At 41.2% G+C, this 23,338-nt stretch overlaps 1 protein-coding gene across 5 annotated transcripts in view; it reads right to left on the bottom strand.

Moving 5' to 3' along the window:
• Window positions 1–23,338, bottom strand: part of smap1 (small ArfGAP 1) — a 258,309-nt gene that overhangs the window by 4,525 nt on the left and 230,446 nt on the right. For all 5 annotated transcript variants that reach the window (XM_087979520.1, XM_043681802.2, XM_043681807.2 and 2 more), the window contains 2 exons: window positions 18,077–18,245; window positions 4,985–5,298 (listed from right to left, as the gene is read on the bottom strand). In XM_087979520.1, coding sequence (XP_087835646.1) covers window positions 4,985–5,298; window positions 18,077–18,245 — 483 coding nt within the window. The remainder of the gene's footprint in view (window positions 1–4,984; window positions 5,299–18,076; window positions 18,246–23,338) is intronic.

The following is a 23,338-nucleotide window of genomic DNA, read 5'->3' as shown; positions in this document are numbered from 1 at the left end:
GACACAGCGCGCCCCGGCGGGCGGGCCAGACACAGCGCGCCCCGGCGGGCGGGCCAGACACAGCGCGCCCCGGCGGGCGGGCCAGACACAGCGCGCCCCGGCGGGCGGGCCAGACAGAGCGCGCCCCGGCGGGCGGGCCAGACAGAGCGCGCCCCGGCGGGCGGGCCAGACAGAGCGCGCCCCGGCGGGCGGGCCAGACAGAGCGCGCCCCGGCGGGCGGGCCAGACAGAGCGCGCCCCGGCGGGCGGGCCAGACAGAGCGCGCCCCGGCGGGCGGGCCAGACAGAGCGCGCCCCGGCGGGCGGGCCAGACAGAGCGCGCCCCGGCGGGCGGGCCAGACAGAGCGCGCCCCGGCGGGCGGGCCAGACAGAGCGCGCCCCGGCGGGCGAGCCAGAGAGCGCGGGCGAGCGAGCCAGAGAGCGCGGGCGAGCGAGCCAGAGAGCGCGGGCGAGCGAGCCAGAGAGCGCGGGCGAGCGAGCCAGAGAGCGCGGGCAAGCCAGATTGGGAGCATGTCTGTTTCAGAATGTGTGTGTCCGTGTGTTGGAGTATCTGAGTGTGTCTGTGACTGGAAGAGAGCAAGCATGAGAGCGAGAGTGTGTCTGTGTATCAGAGTGTGTGTGTGTGCATCTGCCTGTGAGTGTGTGAGAGAGAATGTGAGCGTGCGAGAGCGAGACGGAGCGCGCCCAAGAGAGTGTGTGCGTGTCATGCAGTCGGGTCACCTGTAGTGTGTCACTGCAAGGAGTGCAGTGGCAAAGTCTCTCCACATAGTCTATGTTGTAGGTTGATTTCAGCGGGTTTGGAATCCGCAATCCTTTTGAATCTTGCGGGACGTTGCCAAACAGGCAATGCGACAAAACCATATCACATACATACACCGAGAACAAGAAACTGGAGAAACTTGGCATCACCACCAGCAGTAACCAAGCCCACTCTGGCACCACAGTGGAAAACGTTATCACCACAGGGAAGTCGATCGTCAACTTATTTGACCATGCCCTTCAACTGGAAGAGATTGAAGCTCTTAGCAGGGGTCTCAATTTCTGCCCCACCACCAAAATGGACCCCATGAGTCTTGCAGCAGACATGGAGGAATTCATCAGACAAATGAGACTCCAGGTATTCTTTCAAGATGCTAGCAGTGATCCCAGTAAGCCCACCGAGGAACCAGAACAGTCATCACAGGGATCCGTACAGGAGCAACCAAAGGAGGAGTCAACTTGGACCCCACCGGAGGGCCGCAGCCACAAGGCTGAGCAAAACATCACCCAATCAGAACTCAACACTATGCTACTCTCAAAACTAATCATAACGTTGTCATCAAGCCAGCAGATAAAGGAGGAGCCATCGTCATTCAGAATAGAACAGACTACTGCAAGGAAGTTTACCGACTACTGAACAACCAGGAACACTACAGGCAACTACCAGCCAATCTGATCAAACAGCATACCCGTGAACTAAACACATGGATCAGAACCACTAATTCAGAGTTCCCTACGTGCCCTCATCCCATGTACTTTTCGTGTAGATGACTTCCACTGCCTTCCGAAGATACACAAAGCAAACACACCAGGACATCCCATCGTATCAGGCAATGGGACTCTGTGCAAGAACCTCTCTGATTATGTCGAAGGCATCTTGAAACCAATTGTACAGGGGACCCCCAGCTTCTGTTGCGACACTACAGATTTCTTACAGAAACTCAGCACCAACAGACCATTCAAACCAGGAACATTCCTTGTCACAATGGACGTGTCAGCACTCTACACTAACATCCCCCACAATGACAGCATTGCAGCGACAGCCTCCGTACTCAACACCAACTGCCAATCTCCGAACACCGTCCTACAACTCATCCGCTTTATCCTCGACCACATTTTCACCTTTGACAACCAGTTCTTCATTCAGACACACGTAACAGCCATAGGGACCAAATTTGCACCCCAATATGCCAACATTTTCATGCACATATTCGAACAAGACTTCTTTGCTGCATTATATACCAGATATATTGACAATATTTTCTTCCTCTGGACCCATGGCAGGGAGTCACTGAGAAAAACTACACAGTGATATCAAGGAATTTCATCCCACCATCAAACTCATCACTGATTACTCTCTACTATCTGTTTCATTTTTGGACACATGCATCTCCATTAAGGATGGGTACCGCCACTCGACTGCAAACCCACAGTTAACCTCGCGATGTTACACTTCTCCAGCTTCCACCCGAAACATATTAAAATAGCCATGGACAAGCCCTATACATGAGGAAGAACGTGACGGGCACCTGGAAATACTCAAGGAAGCACTCTTAAGAACGGGGCATGATGCTCAACTCGAGTGCCAGTTCCGATGTGCCACAGCAAGGAACCGTAATGATCTCCTCAGGAGACAGACATGAGCTGCATCCGACAGGGTACCCTTCATTGTCCAGTACATCCCAGGAGCTGAAAAATACCATACAACCTTGTCACTGTAGACGCTGCAAGACGTGTCAGAATGTCGACACGGATACCACCATTATGATTGGGGACACCTCCCACCATGTACGTGGCAGGTACTCATGCAACTCAACCAGCATTGTCTATCTCATTAGCTGCAGGCAAGGATGCCCTGACGCATGGTACATTGACGAGACCGAGCAGAGACTATGGCAACAGATGAATGGACACCGCACAACAATCAACAGACAGGAGTATTCCTTCCCAGTCAGAGAACACTTCAGTGGTCCGGGACATTTGACCTTGGAACTTGAAGTGACCATTTTCCAAGGTGGACTTCAGGACAGGTAACAACGCAAAGTGGCTGAGCAGAGGCTGATAGCCAAGTTCGGTACCCATGAGGATGGCCTCAACCGCGACCTTGGGTTCATGTCACACTACAGGTGATCCCACTGCACCACAGACAGACACACACACTCCTACAAATCCACACACATAAACAAGCTCTCCCACACACTCACTCTCTCAAACTTAAACCCCTTTACACTCACTCACACACACTCTCTCATAGGGACTCATAACCTCCCTTTCTCCCCCCCCCGCCAAATGCATACACACACACACTTAAGTTTGTGGGGTGAATTTGTACTTACAAAATTACATTTTATTTTGCTCAAAAACTGCATGAATTCATCCAAGATTCTGTAAATACATTTTTTAGATTAGAATCATTCTGAACATTGTGGCACAGACAGTCTCATACAAGGCATCTCACACAGGGCACCTCACACCTTCAATGCATTTTCTGGGCCAACATGACACCAACTGTTAAAGTTCACTTGTGAAACTAACTTTAAAAAAATTCTGTGATTTACATATGAAAGAACTGAAACTAACATGTTCATTCTAAAAGATGAGAGACTTCACAAACAATATATATATTTTAGTTACACACTGTAAACTTTTGCTATAAATTCTGTGTCTTATGATCTTATACTCCACAACTACCTGATAAAAGAGCAGTGCTCAAAAAACTAGTGCTTCCAAATAAACCTGTTAGACTATAACCTGGTGTTGTGTGAATTTTAACTTTGTACATCCCAGTCCAACACCGGCATCTTCAAATCAGTATGAGGTTATTCTCATTGGTCCATAGGAAGGTAAAACCGCTGAATTTCCTACCTAAACTCATGCTAATCCAATGCTTATTGACATACAGACACTAGGCAGCACATTATACAATGTGCAATTATGAAATCAATAGCAATGCTCCAAGGGCTCCACATATATGAGCTACTAGATTTTGAACAGAAAAACAAACGTATCTAATTTAAACTCATGTGTTCATGTGCCAAATGCACATTAATTCACAAGTTACACTAATAAAAGAGGTAAGCAATCTTTTAACTTGCTAGGTTTGGGTGTTGGTGACCCTGAAGCACTTATGGGGATGTCATGCAGAACTAGTCTTCCTTGGACCAACTCCAAACATAATACAGTACTGTGTCCCAATGGTTCATTCTATGAATTTTCAGTAGCTAGCCAATTGCTGCCAATTCTCATAACAATGGCTGGTAGGACATAGTGCTGAATGGATACTGGGGAAATGGACACTCCTGCAAGAAAATTTTACTATCATTTTTAATATGCATTAATGATGTTCTCCCAATTTATGACTGATCATTTAATGAGTTCCATTATTTTTGGAAATGCTTTCCAATTCCATTTAGAATCATACAAAAACCTTTCTGATGTGATTAGAGTTTTGGGCACCTGTAAGCATATACACTGTAGTCTAATTGTATGCAGCACTAGAGACACAATGCCTCACCAAGATAAAACAGTTTTAAGTTTATACTGACTGCTCATCAGTGCATCACTGCAGCAGTATTATATCCAAAGACAGAACAGATGGTGACAGGTTTTATCACTCGCCAGTATTGAGTGAGCAATCTCATCCTGTGTAATAGCTGCTGGACTGCGATTAATCTTAGCCCTCCAAGGCACACAAGGGAAAAACTGAAAATGAAAATCAATCACCAGCATTGGATTTCTTCCAGAGAGGACAGATGACACTATGAAGCTTGCTTATGATCTGGTCAAATTGCTTGGTAACACTCCTTGGCCTTGCTAAGTTTTTTTTTCATGGGATGTGGATACCACTGGCAAAGTCAATATTTATTTCCAAGTAAGGATGGCAGATGTCCTTCCCTAAAGGACATTGGTGAACAAGATGAATTTAAGGCAAGACTAATACGAAACGAACATTTTCAGTTATAACCTTTGGGAAAATGATTAATGCACACCTCAGGCAGCTAGCTTCAAAAGCACCCTCCCGTGTAATATGGGCATCTTTTACAGTATCTGATACAGAAACATCAGTCATCACATGATTTACTGCAGTGGAGAAACAATGTAGCAAATGTCTACAGAAGACACCAGTAAATTAACAAATCAGCGTCACATATTATTGAGAATCAATAATTCTGCTGTAAAAGGACTTCTTGCTCCTTTTGACTAAATCAATAAAGAAACTTCACTGACCTGACTGAGATTCCACTGTGGTTGCTGGCTTTGTTGCACATTGTATGAATTTCCCACCATTCCTGCTTGGGGAGCCACCATATTCTCTGGAACTCGGACAGCACCAGTTTGCACATTACCCATAAATCCATTTGCCATTCCAATGCCAACCACCATCCCTGCTGGCTGGCCCACCATACCCACCGACTGCCCCATCATATTGCCCATCATGCCTGTAGGTGCCGGCATAGGTGTTCCAAGGTTAGGGAAATTTGGATAGCTGGCTGCAGGGTGAGAGACATATGACATCGAAGAAGGTGCCATGAACACAGCAGCTGGAAAGAATAATGCAGTGAAATTACCAAGTGATATCAGGGCATTCTTCACAAAATGCAAATCAACTTCAGGCAGCTATAAAAACATAAATAAATTGTATAAGTCCAAATAACATGCTCTCCACGCTCTGATGCATTATGGCTGCACTTTGTAATGATCTTCAGGTTGTACACTGTAGAAGTAGATGTGGTGTACTTCACATCGTATAGGGAGTAACATGTAAGCATGGATTGGTTAGCTAAGAGGAAGTAGAGATTATGTGCTTTTTGAGCAACATATAAAGCATCTACAAATAATTCTGCAAATGCAAATTCACCACACAGAAAACATTTACAAGGATGTTGCCAGAGTTGGACGCTTTGAGCTATAGGGAGAGTCTGAATAGAACAAATAAAAACAGTACAGGAAGAAGCCCAAAATTACGCCAACACATTTTGCCCTTCCATACTAAAACTGTCTTCACTTCCAGGATCCATATACTTCTATTTCCTTCCTATTCATGTTTTTATCCAGGTGCGTCTTGAATGCTGCTAGTGTGCTTACTTCCACCATCACCTCTGGCAGCGCACTCCAGGCACTCATCACCCTTTGTGTAAAACACTTGCCTTGCACATCTCTTTTAAACAAACCACCCTGAACCCTGCACCTTGAAACTGTGTCCCCTAGTAATTGACCCCTTCTCCCTGGGGGAAAGCGTCATACTTTATACTCTATTCATGCCATTCATAACTGTATAAACTTCATCAGGTTACCCCTCAACTAGGAGTGCATTCCAGTGAAAACACTCCTAGTCTATCCAACCTTTCTTCACAGCAAAAATCACCAAAACCAGGCAACATTCCGGGCAACCTTTTGAAAGCGTTTACATCCGTATGGTAGTGTGGTGACAAGAACTGTACGCGATATTCCAAGTACGGCCTAATGAAAGTTCTGTAAAACTGTAGCATAACTAGTGATAGCTAGCTGGTGTTGTGTGATTTTTAACTTTGTACTTCAACATATTGTCTAGCTATCACCATTGTTAACAGCTAACCCGAGAATGCAACTTTAAAAAAAAGGGTTTTGTGATTTACACATGAAAGAAGTGAAACTATCACTGTATTCTAACAGATGAAAGGTTTAACAGACAATCAATTCTTCAATGTATAATTTCAGTTACATCACACTGCAAATTTTTGCTATAAATTCTGTGTTACGATCGACCCCTCCACAATCACCTGATGAAGGAGCGTCACTCCGAAAGCTAGTGTGCTTCCAATTAAACCTGTTGGACTATAACCTGGTGTTGTATGATTTTTAACTTTGTACACCCCAGTCCAACACCGGCATCTCCGAATCGAAAGTAAAACCGTTATTGTGAACTGCCTAGAAAATCCTGAACTGGATACCTACATTTCAAAATATTATTTCTGGTGTACAATGTGTGAAATAAAAGTTGTACATTGTAAATATTTAATTAAGCACAAAATGCTAATCTTTTTGTTGGGAGAAACTTTTGCTGGTGAATTGTCTCCTTATCCTAATAACATATACGATGAACTATATTTTGAGATTGCCCAGTTTTCTAAATACACAGACACACTCTTAGACAGTGCATAGAGAACATACATGGGCCAGCATGCTGTATGCACAATCCATCACACGCAGCCCTGTACATTTGGAAACAGAAATTAGGAGCAGTCGGTCATTCAACTCATCAAGCTAGCTCTGCTAATTAATAGAATAATGGCTGACCAGCAAACGCAATCCCCTAATACTGCCTGACCTGCTGTGCTTTTCCAGCAACACATTTTCAGCTCTGATCTCCAGCATCTGCAGTCCTCACTTTCTCCTAATACTGCCCTCCCTATTATCCCTGGATCCCTTTAGCCACAAGAGCAATATCTACCTCCTTCACAAAAGCAATGTTTTGACTGCATCCACTTTTTGTGGCAGTGAATTCTACAGGTTCACCACTCTCAGGGTGAAGAAATTTCTCCCCATCTTAGTTAAGGATTTACCCCTTATTGTTAAACTTGGATCCCTGCTTCTGGACTTTCCCACCATCAGAAACATTCTTCCTGAATCTGACTGTTGTGTCTTGTTAAATTTTATAGGCTTAACTGAGATCTTCCCTTATTCTTCTCAATTCCAGTGAATACAATCCTGACTGACTTAATCTCTCCTCATGTGTCAGTCCTGCCATCCCACAAATCAATTTGGTGAACCTCACTGCACTTCCAGTATAGTAAAAACATCCTTCCTCAGATAAGGGAACCAAAACTGTATTTTCACAATGCTCAGTTTCTTTTAGGAAAATTCAGCTTCCGGATGGGACATGTAAAGAGATCATCAATTTAAAGAAGCTCATAAGCTGCAACATTCATTCACTGTCAACAGGAATTTTAACTCCAACTATTCTCAATTCAGCTAATGCTAGGATTCATTGAATGCAGTATCATGAGGATTAGTCTTAAACAACAAGTCGTGAGTAGGGATTTAAACACTTTATAGTGCATTGTTATCCAACTCTTTTTCTTGCCAAAGAATCAATGAGAAAGTTCATTATGAAGCTACCTCAAAATTTACATAACAGCAAATTACTGCAATTCCTGGAAGCCTGAAACGAAGATACAAAATTCTTAGCTGTTCTGGATAGCATTGAGAAGGGAGAAAAACAGTTTACATTTACGGTTGTGACTTATGTTCTTCTTTCTTGGTCATTCAAAGATATTAGTGCTGCATGTGTACACCACCCCTGAATTCAACCTATGGCCAAGCCAAAAATGAGACCACTCAAACTGTTCTTGTGAGAGTTCAATTTGGATTACTTACTTGTGTTTTCTCCTGAAAATATGATTTGGACAGAGAATAATTGAATTTGAGAATGAACAGTTTAGGAATGTTCAACCTGTATTGGTTTGTAGATTACAGTGTGAATAGTGCAAAACATTTCTCACCAGGTATTTTAGTGAATAAAATATTGAAAGAGACTAAAATTACTGAATTATCTTGTGCACTTCCAAACAAAATCAAGAAATTAGCAAATCACTTTCCCAATTACGATTGCTGACTTGAAATAGTGATACTTAATTTCAATGCCTATTCTCATTTGTAACAATTCTAATGCTACTCTGTGTGGGCAGCCATATAGTGTACAGGGTATCCCACATACAATAATTTGAATCCTCACTCATCAGTTAAAATTATGAACGTGTACCATTTGGTTCCAAACCAGATTTGCAATGTCCAATTGTAGTGATTTTATTCAAATATGTACAATGATCCTGCAGAATGTGGTCAGAATGGATGCTAAAAGGATGCTTCTGCTTGCAGGAGAGATTAAAACTAGTAGACACAATTTACAAATAGGAGGCCACTTATTTAAGATAGAAATAGGAGAAATCTTTTCCAAGTCTGTGAAATTCTCTTCCCCCTCTAGACAGCAGTGGAGGGAGGGTCATATTCCATATAATGGGCAGCCCATTCCATATACGCACCAACTACTGTATGAATAATTTGCCCCTTGTGTCCTTCTTCAATCTTTCCCCTCTCATCTTAAACATATGCCCTTTAGTTTTCAATTCCTCATCCCCGGGAAACAAATTATATGCATTCATCCAATCAATGCCCCTCATGATTTTATACACCTCAATACGGTTGCCCCTCATTCTCCTATGTTCCAATAAATTCCTATCCTGGCCAATGTCTTCCTACAACTCAGATCTACCAGTCCTGGCAATATCCTCATAAATATTCTTTGCACTCTTTCCAGTTTAATTAGGTATTTCCTATAACAGGATGACAAAAACTACACAATACTCAAAGTGCGGCCTCACACAACTGTAACATAACATCCCAATTCCTATACTTAATGCCTTGACCGATCAATGCCAGCATACTAAATGCCTTCTTCACCGCCCTATTTACCTTTGACGCCACTTCCAAAAGAACTATGTACTTGTTCTCCTAGGCCCCTCTGTACCACAACACTCAAGACCTTATCATTTACTGTATAGGTTCCACTTTGGTTTGATTTTCCAAAGTGCAACACCTCACACTCATCTGTATTGAACTGCATTTGCCAATCTCTCAGCCCACTTCCCCATCTGATTAAGATCCCTCTGAAATTTTGATAACCTTCCTTGCTATTAAGGATACCCCCCAATCTTTTTTAAAAAATCACCTGCAAGCTTACTAATCATATCTTGTACATTCACATCCAGACCATTTATGTAAATAACAAAGGTCCCAGCACTGAGTCCTTTGGAACACCACTAGTTACAGGTGTCCAGTCCAAGAAACAACTTCATTGGTCATTGGCTATTTTAAAATCAAAATTAAGCAATTTTGAATGTTGTAACTGTATCAGTCTCCACCACCTCCTCTGGCAGCTCATTCCATACACACATCATCCTCTGCGTGAAAACATTGCCCCTTAGATTTCTTTTAAATCTTTCCCCCCTCACCTTAAATTTATGCCTCTAGTTTTGGACTCCCCCACGCCAGGGAAAAGACCTCGCTATTCACCCTACCCATGCTCATGATTTTATAAACCTCTCTAAGGTCACCCCTTCAGCTTTTGGTGTTCCAGGGAAAGTAGCTCCAGCCTATTTAGCCTCTCCCTATAGCTCCAGCTTTCCAACCCTGGCAACAACTTTGTAAATTTTCTCTGAATCCTTTCAAGGTGAACAATACCTTTCCTATAGCAGGGAGACTAGAACTGAACGCAGTATTCTAAAAGTCGTCTAACCAATGTCCTGTACAGCCACAATATTACCGCCCAACTCCTATACTCAATTCATTTACCAATAAAGGCTAACATAGCAAATGCCTTCTTCACTATCCTGCCCACCTGAGACTCCACTTTCAAGGAACTATGAACCTGCACTCCAACGTCTCTTTGGTCAGCAGCACTTCCCATGACCTTAATATTAAGTGTGTAAGTCCTGCCCTGATTTGCCTTTCCAAAATGCAGCGCCTCACTTTTATCTAAATTAAACTTCATCTGCCACTCATTAGCCCATTGGCCCATCTGATCAAGATCCTATTGTACTCCAAGGTAACATTCTTGGCCGTTCACTACACTTCCAATTTTGGTGTCACCTGCAAACTTACTAGCTATACCTCCTAAGTTCACATCCAAATCATTTTTATAAATGATGAAAAGCAATGGGTCCAGCACCAATCCTTGAGGCACACCAATGGGTCACAGGCCTCCAGTCTGAAAAGCAACCCTTCACCACCAACATTTGTCTTCTGCCTTTGAGCCAATTCTGTATCCAAATGGCTAGTTCGCCCTGTATTCCATGTGATCTGACTTTGCCAACCAGTCTACCATGAGGAATCTTGCCTTACTGATGCCCATACAGTTCACATCCACCGCCCACATCAATTCCTTAAAAAAAATCAAGTTAGTGAGACACTATGTCTCACGCTAAAGCCATGTTGACTATCCCTAATTAGTCCTTACCTTTCCAAATACATGTAAATTCTGTCCCTCAGGATTCTTTCCAACAATTTGCACACCAAGCATGTCAGGCTCACTGGTCTGGCTTTTCCTTACCACCTTTCTCATATAGTGGTACCACGTTAGCCAATGCCCAAGTCTTCAGGCACCTCACCTGTGACTATCGATGATACAAATATCTCCGCAAAGGCCCAACAATCACTTCCCTAGATTCCTACAGATTTCTAGGGTACACCGGATCAGGTCTTGGGGACTTATGGGCCTTTATACGTTTTAAGATATCGAGCACCTCTTGCTCTGAAACAGACATTTTTCAAGATGACACCATCTATTTCCCCACATTCTGGATCTTCCATGTCCTTTTCCACCGTAAAGACTGATGTAAAATACTCGTTTAGCTTTTTCCCCAGTTCCTGCGGTTCCACACATAGGCTGATTGCTGATTTTTGAGGGGCCCTATTCTCTCCCTAGTTACCCTTAAAATTTATAAAATTCCTTTGGATTCTCCTTAACCCTGTTTGCCTTCTTGATTTCCCTCTTAAGTACACTCCTACTGCCTTTATACTCTAAGGATTCACTTGATCTCTGCTGTCTATACCTGACATATGCTTCCTTTTTTTTAAAGCCAAAACCTCAATTTCACTAGTCATCCAGCATGACAAGAGTATAAAGGCAGTAGGAGTATACTTAAGAGGGAAATCAGGAGGGCAAAAAGGGGACATGAGATAGCTTTGGCAAATATTTTATAAATGCATCAAGGACAATAGGGTAACTAGGGAGAGAATAGGGCCCCTCAAAAATCAGTAAGGTAGCCAACATGTGGAACCGCAGGAGATGGGGATTTATGAACTATTTAGATGAGCACTTGAAATTCAATACTGCAGGGGTGGCCTGTTCTTGGCCAAAATAAGGTGGCCCATGTCTGTTAAAACAAAATGGCAGACGAAACTAAGCAAAACAGCCTGCTCTCACACACCGTAAAACAATACCATTGAACAAACCACTCCAAGGACAGTAAAAAGGATCCAGCCTGTTCCCATCCAAAACATTCTAACAAGACGACCTAAGGTCCAATAAATGAGTAACTCTTGCCACCTTAGTTGAAAGGGTAACTGTCCCAGTAAATGAACAGATACCAAGTGCCAGATGCAGCCTATTAGCCCACTAAAACAGCTGTGTGTGCAAAGCTAAAGTTATCTTATAGTATTTTGTTTCTTGAAATAACTTAGAATATGAAGAAAAAAGTTCTAGTAAGGAATCTTAGCATTGCTTAGGGGTGGCACGGTGGCACAGTGATTAGCACTGCTGCCTCAGCGCCAGAGACCCGGGTTCAATTCCTGCCTCAGGCAACTGTCTGTGTGGAATTGGCACATTCTTCCAGTGTCTGTGTGGGTTTCCTCCGGGTGCTCCGGTTTCCTCCCACAGTCCAAAAATGTGTAGTTTAGGTGAATTGCCCGAAGTGTTAGGTGAAGGGGTAAAGGCAGGGGAATGGTTGCTCTTCGGAGGGTCGGTGTGCACTTGTTGGGCAGAAGGGCCTGTTTCCACACTAAGTAATCTAATCTAATCTAATCATAAGGGTATTTTTCAGCATAAAAAAAATGCATATAATCAAAGCATTAAAACAAAACATTTAAACGTAGAAGTGAAAATTAGTTAGCTTTAGAAAATTACTTCTCTTATACCCAGAACAAAATAAAATAAATTTAATAAATAAAACAAATAAAACAAACAAAATAAATTGCTCACAACCCATTAATCACAAAGTGCTAATAGTAGGGAAGACTGAATTACTACAATTTATAACTAACTTTAACATAAATTGATATTACAAATCTATAGCAAAAAGTCAGTCAAAACTAACTGTCTTTTGTTTTTTCTTCATATATAATTCGGACAGTGGGAAGTGTAAGAGGAGTAATTAAATTTGCTAAAATGGAATACAATGAATAACAGAATTCAAGCTCTCCCTAGAGATAAGCTAGCCTGATAAAAACCCAGAGGAGCATAGTAAGCAACTTTAGAATGCACATGAATTAGATGCAAAGAAAGATCCCAATGCCTGGAGATCACAGTGTCTGCTAAACACCGTGAGATACATGGGAACCGAGGGTGTCTATAGGAATGGCCATCATTGATTAGGTATCACATACTGAAAATGTGTTGCTGGAAAAGTGCAGCAGGTCAGGCAGCATCCAAGGAACAGGAGAATCGACGTTTCGGGCACAAGCCCTTCTTCAGGAATCACATAGGATTGCATAAACGATGAAAGAGGGAGGAACATAGTGATCACATTGTTAACAGAAAATGCTTTTTATTGTAAAATCAGTTTGTCATTGATTTAGCTTTCAATCTGAGCGAAAGATTAAAGAAAAAAATAATTTCTCATGTCAAAGCCAGATTCGGGGAAGATTCCTTCGTCCTTTCCCTGCATTGACTGGTTTCTGCTTGAATACAGACATGCCAGATGTCTGCCTCCTGAGTCTTCAATCCCGGTTAGGGGAATACCCTTCTACACATAACATACAAGGCTCCGTGCCAAGTGCTGGGAAACGGGTTTAGCCAAGATGATATTTGATGACTGGAGCAATTATGATGGACAAAAGGGTTTCTTTCCAGTTTGTAAAACTTCTTGGATTATGACACATTAATTTGCTCTATTTTTTTTTCTATCCACATTAATAGAACATAGAAATAATACAGCACAGAAGGGCGCTAGTCAAAGGACAGTGTTCTTTAAAGCTTATCTGCTTGCACTGCTACCTTTAGGGACATGCGCACTTATGTGCCAAGATCTCTCACTTCATCTAGTGTATTCTCATTTATTGTGCATTCCTATTTACTGGTTGACTTCCCTAAACTGATTACTTCAAACTTATCAGAATTGAACTCCATCTGCCACTTTTCTACCCAAATCCACCAACCCATCTACATCATTTTGGAGCTTACCGCTCTCCATTCTCCAGCCAATTTTTAGGTTGTCTGCAAACTACCAACTTGTGGCCTCCATGTTTGAGTCCAAATCATTAATGTACAAAATGAACAGCAGTGGTCCCAACAGAGCCCTGTGGAACACAGGTTTAAACAGCTTTCCATTTGCAAAGGCAGCCATTTACCAATACCTTATGTTTCCTGTTACTAAGCCAACTCTGGATCCAATTCGACACATTATCCTGAATTCCATGGGTTTTTACTTTTTTGACCAGTCTGCCATGTGGGACCTTATCAAATGCCTTACTAAAATCCATGGAGACAACATCCACCACCGTCATCAATCCTCCTGGTCACTTCCTCAAATAATTCAATCAAATTTGTAAGGCATGACCTTCCCTTAATAAAGCCATGCTGACTAGTGCATGCCTAAGTGACAGTTCATCCAATCTCTCAGGATTGATTTTAACAATTTGCCCACCACAGAAGATTACTGGCCTATAATTGTTTAACATTTTGCCAATTGCTTCAACTTCGTGTCATCTCATTTTTGATCATTCCATCAACAGTTTCTCTCTGCAAACTCTGTTCAGACACACCATGATTTTAAGCACCTCTTTCAAATCTCCTCTTAACCTTCTCAAGATGAACAGTCATAATTTCTGCAATAGAGGGGTGACCTCCCAGTGGTTTATAAAATCATGAGGGGCATGGATAGCATAAATAGACAAAGTCTTTTCCCTGGGGTGGGGGTGTACAGAACTGGAAGGCAAAGGCTTAGGGTGAGAGGGGAAAGGTATAAGGGGGACCTGGAGGCAACTTTTTTACGCAGAGGGTGATGCATGTATGGAGTGAGCTGCCAAAGGAAATGATGGAGGCTGGTACAATTGCAACATATCTGGTCAGCATGGACGAGTTGGACCAAACGGTCTGTTTCCGTGCTGTTCATCTCTATGACTTCATTTTCTTTGTATCCTTTTAAAGCAACAGAACTATATTTTCATTCCTCCAGCACATTATCCATGTCCAGTGAAGATTGTAAATTTCCTCCCTGACCATCTAACATCCTAGCAAACAATCCATCCAGTCCTGATGGTTTATCCACTTTCAAAGATTCCAGTTCCTCTGACACTTATTATTTTGTCTAATATTTCACAATGCTTCTCTTGGATTACTATATCCTTTGAGAATACAGGACAAAGAGTGTATTTAAAATTCTTTCCATATTCTCAAGTTCCCTTCTGGATAGGTCCTACTTTTTCCTTAATTATTGTCATGAAGTTGGTGTGTAAAAATGGTAAAATTGTAAAATGGGGGAAAAGTATTGTGTCATTCATTAAAAGATGGTGTTCTTTTCAGTGCTGAGTTAAAAATGGATGTCTGAACAGCAGTTAAAGTGCAGGTACAAAGATCAAAACATTTTGTATTGAACAGCATTTTTACCAAGTAGTCTTTTCAAATTCAGCTAATTAACTTAAAAAGGCAATTGGAGACTTCGGGTCAATTAAATTTAAATCTGATAGCACTGACAACAGGGGACCAATTAGGCTGTAAAGAAATTAATTTATCTGCATGGGTATAAAGATAGGGGCAATTGGATAGAGAAGAGAGCCAACAGCCATCTGAAGAGAAGAGATGAGAAATCTCCATGCTCTCAGAAAAAAAAACACCTATTCATAAAAGGTCCACAGTATGTTTCGCTAATATTCCTGACATCAAAATTCAATGCAGAGGCGTTCAGAACAGAAGAATTACAGAGAATAAATCCCCAACAGCAGAGAGGAAGAAAAGCATTCCAGAATACATATTCTGTATGAATTTTGAGAACTAAGCTTTAATTTATTGTTTTCTTATTATCTGGATTTATACAAATGGGACCTATGTTATAGAAACAGCATACCAATAGAACTGGTTCAGTTAGGGAACAGGCAGTAGTTGTGGAGTAACTGTTCAGTTTGTTAGGAATTCAGTTAATTTGTTCACTGTTGGATTTAGATAAATAACTAGTTATTTGTTAATTCTAGAGTGAATGAAAGGATTTCATTCCATGTAATCATTCCTTTATAACAGATTAGGGGTGTGAGAGATAGGTTATACTCCTTGCCACACTTCTTCATCAGATTACAAGTTAAGATGCTCCTATTTGGGTGTTTTGGTTTTAATCATCAGAGGGATGTCAATCTCACCTTTGTAACACCATCATTTTATTCTTTATATACTGGTAAAACATCGATGGGTTTTTTCCTTTATCTTGCTTGCGAAGAATCGTTTGTGCCCTCTCTTTGATTTCCTTATTTCTTTTTTTAAACTCTATCCCTTTCTTTCTGTACTCTTCTAGGCTATTTGCAGTGTTGAGTTTTTTTGACTACCATAAGCTTTTTTTAAAAAACTTAATTTTTCCCTGTGTTTTAATCCTGGGGATCTAGATTTGGTAGTATCATTCTTATTTGTTGGCAAGGACACATCGACTTTGTAAGGGTCTCACTATTTAGTCCCTTCCACTATTTTACTAGTGATTTATCCTTCAGTAGTCTTCTCCAGTCCATCTCAAACAAAATCACTTAGTTTTGTAAAATTTGCTTTTGCCTAATTTAAAACTTTTACTCCTGATTTATCTCTGTCCTTTACCATAATAATACTAAATATAACCAAACTGTAATTGCTATCCTCAATATGGTGGCCACTATCACTTCATCCGCTTGCTCATCTTCATTTATTGAAACGAAATACAGAATTGCATTTCCTCTCGTTGGGCTTGTCACAGACGGTTTAAAAAAAATTCTGCATGTAGTGCATGAAACCTCACTCTCTATGCTTCTTATATCGTCTGTAACCCAGTTGATATTGGGATGGTTAAAGTCTCCTATTATTATTGCCCATTTATAAGCGCAATTTGTCAACACACATGTTCTCGCTCACTATTTGGGGCTCTGCAGTATATTCCAAGAAATGTGACTGTCTTATTTATTTCTAGGCTCAACCCATAAAGCATCACTTGTTAACCCATTTAATATATTAGCCCTTCTCACAACTATGAATGATTCAATACTGCTATCCTCCCCTCTTTTTCATCATCAACTCTATCCTGCCTGAAAACTCTATTTCCAGGGATATTGCACTGTCAACTTTGCCCTTCCTTTAACCAAATTTTGTTATAGTAACAACAACATGCTGCTATGTGCCTGTGCCCTTAGTTCATCTGCCTTGTTTGTTACACTCCTTGCATTAAAATATAAACAGCTCAATTTCTTTTGCTGGATGCTTTTTAATCCTTGTTTCTTTTGTCTTCCTGAGTCACCGGTTACATTGCCAACTAACATTTTATCTCCCGTAACTTGATCTTAATCTGACCCATTTAAGCCTTCACCTTGGTTCCCAATCCCCTGCCATACTAATTTAAAACCTCCCCAACGGAACTTGCAAAAGCTCCTGTGGCTTCAGGAACAATCTGGAGATTACTACCTTTCAGGTAGATCTCAGACTCCTAAATTATCTGCGTGCAGAACCTCGTTCTACCTGCATTATTGGTACTGATATGGAGTACAAATTGTGGCTATTTACCCTCACCCTCCACCCTTGCAGCACTCTTAACCCCAGTACTGTCCTGAACACAACTGCAGCCTAGAAACCTACATCTGCAACTACCCAGATGATGCAACACTGAGCAGTGGTTGGGGAACAAGCTACACTGGGGGCTCATGTGTACCTGCCTGAACCTCCTTGCAAGTTTGGCAGTTAACTATTTCCCTCAGCACCTGAGATGCAGGGTAACCATTTCTAGAAACATGCTATTCACAAAATTCTCATTTGTTTCATTCTGTCACACTGATCATTGTAGTGGTACAAGGTGTCATTGAAGCTCCAACTCCAAAGCTCAAACAACTCCAATCAACAACAAGATATGAACATGTGGCTGTCCAGGGCAGCATCCCTAATTACCCAGAGGACAGTTAAACATCAATCACATTGCTGTAGGCCAGTCGAGGGGAGGATGGCAGATTTCCTTTCTTAAAGGACATCAGAGTTTGGTTTTTACAACAATCCACAATATTCACATGGTCACCATTAGGCCAGCTTTCTATTGCAGATTTTTATTGAATTCAAATGTTTCAAACCCATGGCCTAGAAGATTAATCTGAGATTATGGATTGTTCATCTAGCCATATTACCACTATGCCATCACCATCCCATAAAGAATCAAGTGTAAGCATTACTTAAACTATTATAACAATGCTCCTGTAATGGAGGATACTCAACATTGAAAGAATTACAGCAATACTCCTTTAAGGTACTGATATGACAAGTTAGAATTCACCATAAAATTAACCATCCTGTTTCTTGTGAACCCAAAATGCACCGCTGGTCAATGCTTAATACATTGAACTATGCCAATACATTACCTGGAGTGCCTTGTTGTTGTTGCATTGTTCCTGTACCATACAGAGATAAGATAGAATCCTTGGACAGTGGCTTCTTAGCAGAGTCCTCCGATTTTGTAGTTGGCTCAGTGAAAAGATCTAGATCTGCTGGTGCAGATAAGGCTCCTCCTGTCGGTTTTGTGGAAATGGGCTGTGAAGAGAATGTCAAAAGCTGCAATGATATAGTCACAGACAGATGTCCTTATTCAATGTAACACAGGAAGGCTGAAGAACATATACCTAAAACATTTTCCTGGATCCCCTTGAGCTGTTGACAATTTCTCAACAGATAGATGCTGCATTTCTTAAATTAGAACCTTACAGCGTAGTACAGGCCCTTCAGCCCTCGATGTAGTGCCAACCTATGACTTTACGACTCTATAACCAATCTGAAGCCCATCTAACCTACACTGTTCCATTCTTGTCCATATGCTTATCCAATGACCATTTAAATGCCCTTAAAGTTGGCAAGTTTACTACTGTTGCAGGCAGTGCATTCCACGCCCCTACTACAGAGTAAAGAAACTACTTCTGACATCTGTTCTATATCTATCACCCTTCAATTTAAAGCTATGCCTCCTCGTGCTAGCCATTGCCATCCGAGGAAAAAGGCTCTCACTGTCTAACTATCTAACCCTCTGATTATCTTACGTGTCTCAATTAAGTCACCTCTCAACCTCCTTCTCTCTAACGAAAACAGCCTGAAGTCCCTCAGCCTTTCTTCATAAGACCTTCCCTCCATAATCAGGCAACATTCTAGTAAGTCTTCTCAGCTTCCACAGCCTTCCTATAATGCAGTGACCAGAACTGTACGTAATACTCCAAATGTGGCTGCCCCAGAGTTTTGTATAGCTGCAGCATGATCTCATGGTTCCGAAATTCAATCCCTCTACCAATAAAAGCTAACATACTGTATGCCTACTTAATAACCCTATCAACCTGGGTGGCAACTTTTAAGGATCGATGGACCTGGATACAGATCTCTTTGCTCATGTACACTATCAAGAATCTTGACTTTAGCCCAGGACTCTGCATTCCTGTTACTCCTTCAAAAGTGAATCATCTCATACTTTTCCACATTAAACTCCATTTGCCACCTCTCAATGCAGCTCTGTAGCTTATCTATGTCTCTCTCTAACCTACAACATCCTTCGAAACTCTCCACAACTCTGACCTTAGTGTCATCCGCAACTCTCCACATAATAATGAGATCTATTTAGGAATGGGGTCAAGAAATCTGGCAGCATTAAAATATACTGCCATGGGATCTCTTTTTCAAAAAAACATCAAAATTCAAATGAAGTTATAATAAGGAGGAATTTGTAGGAAATATCCTTAGCAAATAAAGCTATTGCCTGGATGGATAGTCTGTGCATAACACTAACTGGAACACCAGTAGTGTGCACATTCTCTCCACTTATTGGAACATGAATATTTATATAAAAGTGTTTGTGGATACTACTAAATCTCTAAAGTAATCACAAACACTACTATACTACAGATGGTGCTCACAGTCAACAATAACAGACCATTTGTAAATTCTGGAAATTATAGCTATGAGGATAAGTTGCTGAAAATGAATTCTATTTTTATGCATTTTCTGTTTTTATGTTATTCGAATTGTTCATTGAATGCATTTAAATTATTGCTGTGGATTCAGAATCTTCTACAGCAAATTGACCTAATGCAGTATTACCTTATTAGGGTCGTATAAAAGCAATTTTTATTTCACAAATTGTTGTTCAAAAAGTTATGGATAGGAGATTTGACTAAGTACAAATCATGACAACCCTCATGTACCACATTAAAAGGTGAAAGTTTAAGCAGTAATCAAGTGAATTTCACCATGAACTGGATAATTTATTAATCAGTCAGACACGGTGGCACAGTGGTTAGCACTGCTACCTCACAGCGCCAGAGACCTGAGTTCAATTCCCGCCTCAGGCAACTGTCTGTGTGGAGTTTGCACATTCTCCCCATGTCTGCGTGGGTTTCCTCCGGGTGCTCCGGTTTCCTCCCACAGTCCAAAAATGTGCAGGATAGGTGAATTGGCCATGCTAAATTGCTCGTAGTGTCAGGTAAAGGGGTAAGTGTCAGGGTCTGGGTGGGTTGCTCTTCGGAGGGTCGGTGTGGACTTGTTGGGCCAAAGGGCCTGTTTCCACACTAAGTAATCTAATCTAATCTAATCAAATCAAATCAAGGGCTTTGGTGCAGCAGCAGTGTCCCTACCACAGAGGGTCAGAAGGCCAAGGTTCAAGTCCCACCTGCTCCAGAGATGAGTGTTAATATTTCAGTACGTGTTGATTATAAAATAAGTAGATCTATCAGCCAAGGGCTTTTGTGGTGTAGTAATAGTGTCCCTATCTCTGAACCAGATGGCCCTAGTCCAAGTCCCACCTAGTCTACAGGTGCATTAAAGGATCTCTGAACAGGTCGATTATAAAATAAATAGATCAGCCAAGAAAATCAATTCTGTCAAGTGTACCAAACACTTCAAACAATTCCAGAACAAATATTGTAACTAATTTCAAGAAAAATTGTCATTTTTTAATGGCTCTCATCACATTTTCAACATACCAACCCTCAGTACATAACAAATGCCATTCCCACACCTGATACATGGGAATATTTTAAAGGGCAGTTGATCAAAGTTCTGGCCCAGCATGTTCCTGCAAGGATGAAAGATAAGTATGGCACGATTCTGGAACCTTCGATGACAAGTTATCGAAAGTTTAGTCAAAATGGAAAAAGGTTTAAGAAGCTTAAGTCAAAGAAGGTTCTTGAAGAATGCAAAGCAAGCAGAACAAAAAGAAGAAATTAGGAGGGCTAAAAGAAGGCCACAAGATGTCCTTATTAAGAAGGATGCCAAAGGTATTTTACACATATTAGGGGCAAGAAACTAATTACAAATTACTTAAAGACAATGGAGAGAATTTATGCAAGTAGCCAGAGGGAGTGTGAGAGATTCTTACAGAGTACATTGCATCAGTATTCATCTAGGAGAGTAAAATTCAAGAGGGTTATGTTTCTATTCTGGGGCACGTCAATATTAAGATTGGGTCTTGAAAAACATTAAAGTAGTTAAGCCTGATAAGATCTATCCCAGGATACTGGAAGAGATTGCTGGGGCCTTGTCAGAGATCTTTGTATCCTTTTTACCACAGGTGATGTCCCAGAAGACTGTAAAATAACCAAAGTTGTTCTTTTGTTTCAGAAAGAATTTAAGAAACGACAGGTTAGTGAGCCTTACATCAGTGGTCAGAAAATAATGGAAGATTTTTAGGGTCAGGATTTTCTCACATTTGGCAAAGAACTGACTTATAAGGAATAGTCACAGCATGGTTTTCTGCATATTTAAGGCTGAAGTAGAGAGAGAGATTCGTGATTAGTCAGGGAATCACAGGATACAAGGAAATGGCAGGAAAGTGGACATGAGGAATTCCAGATCAGCCACAATTGAATGGTGATGAAAGTTTAAAGGGGTGAAAAGGCCTACTCCTATTTCTATTTTTTAGGGTGTTACTTGCATTGGTGGGAACCTTCGACTGCTGACCATCCATGGCTGGGACAGAGCTAAAATAAATACATGGAAAATGGTGAACAGCACATGTGTATATTTCGAGATGGCAAGAGTAGAAAGGGATGTGCTAGTTTCAAACACTGCCAAAATAATTTCAAATGACATGATGCAAACTGAACTAGATACCTTGCTCATTTAAGACGGAAAACACCTCCACTACAGCATCAAGGTAAATACATAAATGCTAGTTAGAGAAAATTTTGAAGATCAGCTGTCATTTCCAAGTAAGGAGTTACTGACTTTTAACATGGAAAAGCATAACTAGAGTTTATGCATTAAACAAACATAAGTAGTTCACCTCACAAGCAACAGTTCTCGGTCTTTTGGAGGATAAAGCTACAGTATCCCTTTTACCTGATGCCATCAATTTGACAGGATTCAAACTGTGGAAGTAAAAAACAGCACATTTGCAAACTAATTGACATAACAGTATCATATTTTCAAATACGTGAAGATAAACATTAAGCTTCCAGTAAGAATCCTTTTGAGAAGAAGCCAGCAGCCTGATCTGATGTGATTAACATAAAATGCCTCTTATTCAAACAATAGACCCAAGTCAGCCATTTTCTAAATAATGAAAATATTCAGTCAAGACAAATGATTTGTGAAGCTTTATCTTCACGTTTTAGGATATATAAATCATCAAAACAACAGGGAAATGTTGGAAATACGCAATTCAAACCAATTTAACTTCAGTTATACAGATCTCCAGCTTCTGCAGTTCCTTGTTTTAGTTTAGTTCAACTTTGGTGGTGGGAAACAATTCAGTCAAATGGTGAAATATGTGCTCATGAATAACAGGCAGCTTGGATTTCTTAAGGGAAAACCATGCTTAACGGGTTTGGAATTTTTTGCAGAGATAGCAGAGTGGGTTGAAAGACCCAAGATACAGGAGCACAAGTATGCCATTTAGCCTATCCAGTCTGCTGGATAGGTTTATGGGGATAAGGCAGGAACAGGATACTGATTGAGGATGATCATCATAATGAATGGTGGTGCTGGCTCGAAGGGCAGAATGGTCTATTCCTGCACCTATTGTCTATTGCTCAGCCCTTCAATGAGGATTAGCAGATCAGCAAGGATCTCCAGTCCATATTCCGTTCTTTTCACCCATAAGGGCTGATTCCCTCACTAATTGAAAGACTATTGATCTCAGCCTTGGATGCACATAATGACCCAGCCTCAACAGCCCTCTGTAGTAAATAATTCCACAGATTCACTACCCTCATAGAACAGATTCTCATCTTTGCCTTAAATGCATAACCAATTATTCTGAAATTATACCCTCTGGTCCTAGACTGTCACAAGGGAAACAACTTCTCTACATCTGTCAGGTTCACTAAGAACCTTGTACGTTCAATAAAGTCTCCTCTTATTCTTCTAAATTCCAATTAGCACAGGCCCAACCTGCTCAGCCTCTTCTCATAAAATAATCCTTACATCTTTCTTCAGGTAAGGACCTAATTCTGTTCACAGCATTCTAGCTGTGGTCTGATTAGTGCCTTGTATAGTTTTATCAAAACTTCCCTACTTTCATACACCATTCCTTTTAAAATCAAGGCCAACATTCAATCTGACTTTCCTCGTACCCAATGAACTTGGATGTTGTTTTTTTGAGATTCATGGACAAGGGTGCCCAAATTCTCTGTTCTATAGACTTTCAC

This window comes from Chiloscyllium plagiosum, unplaced genomic scaffold (assembly GCF_037043375.1).
Source record: "Chiloscyllium plagiosum isolate Xiang-an unplaced genomic scaffold, Cpla_swu_hap1 HiC_scaffold_3, whole genome shotgun sequence".
Taxonomy (NCBI): domain Eukaryota; kingdom Metazoa; phylum Chordata; class Chondrichthyes; order Orectolobiformes; family Hemiscylliidae; genus Chiloscyllium; species Chiloscyllium plagiosum.
This window is presented reverse-complemented; position numbering and strand designations above follow the sequence as displayed.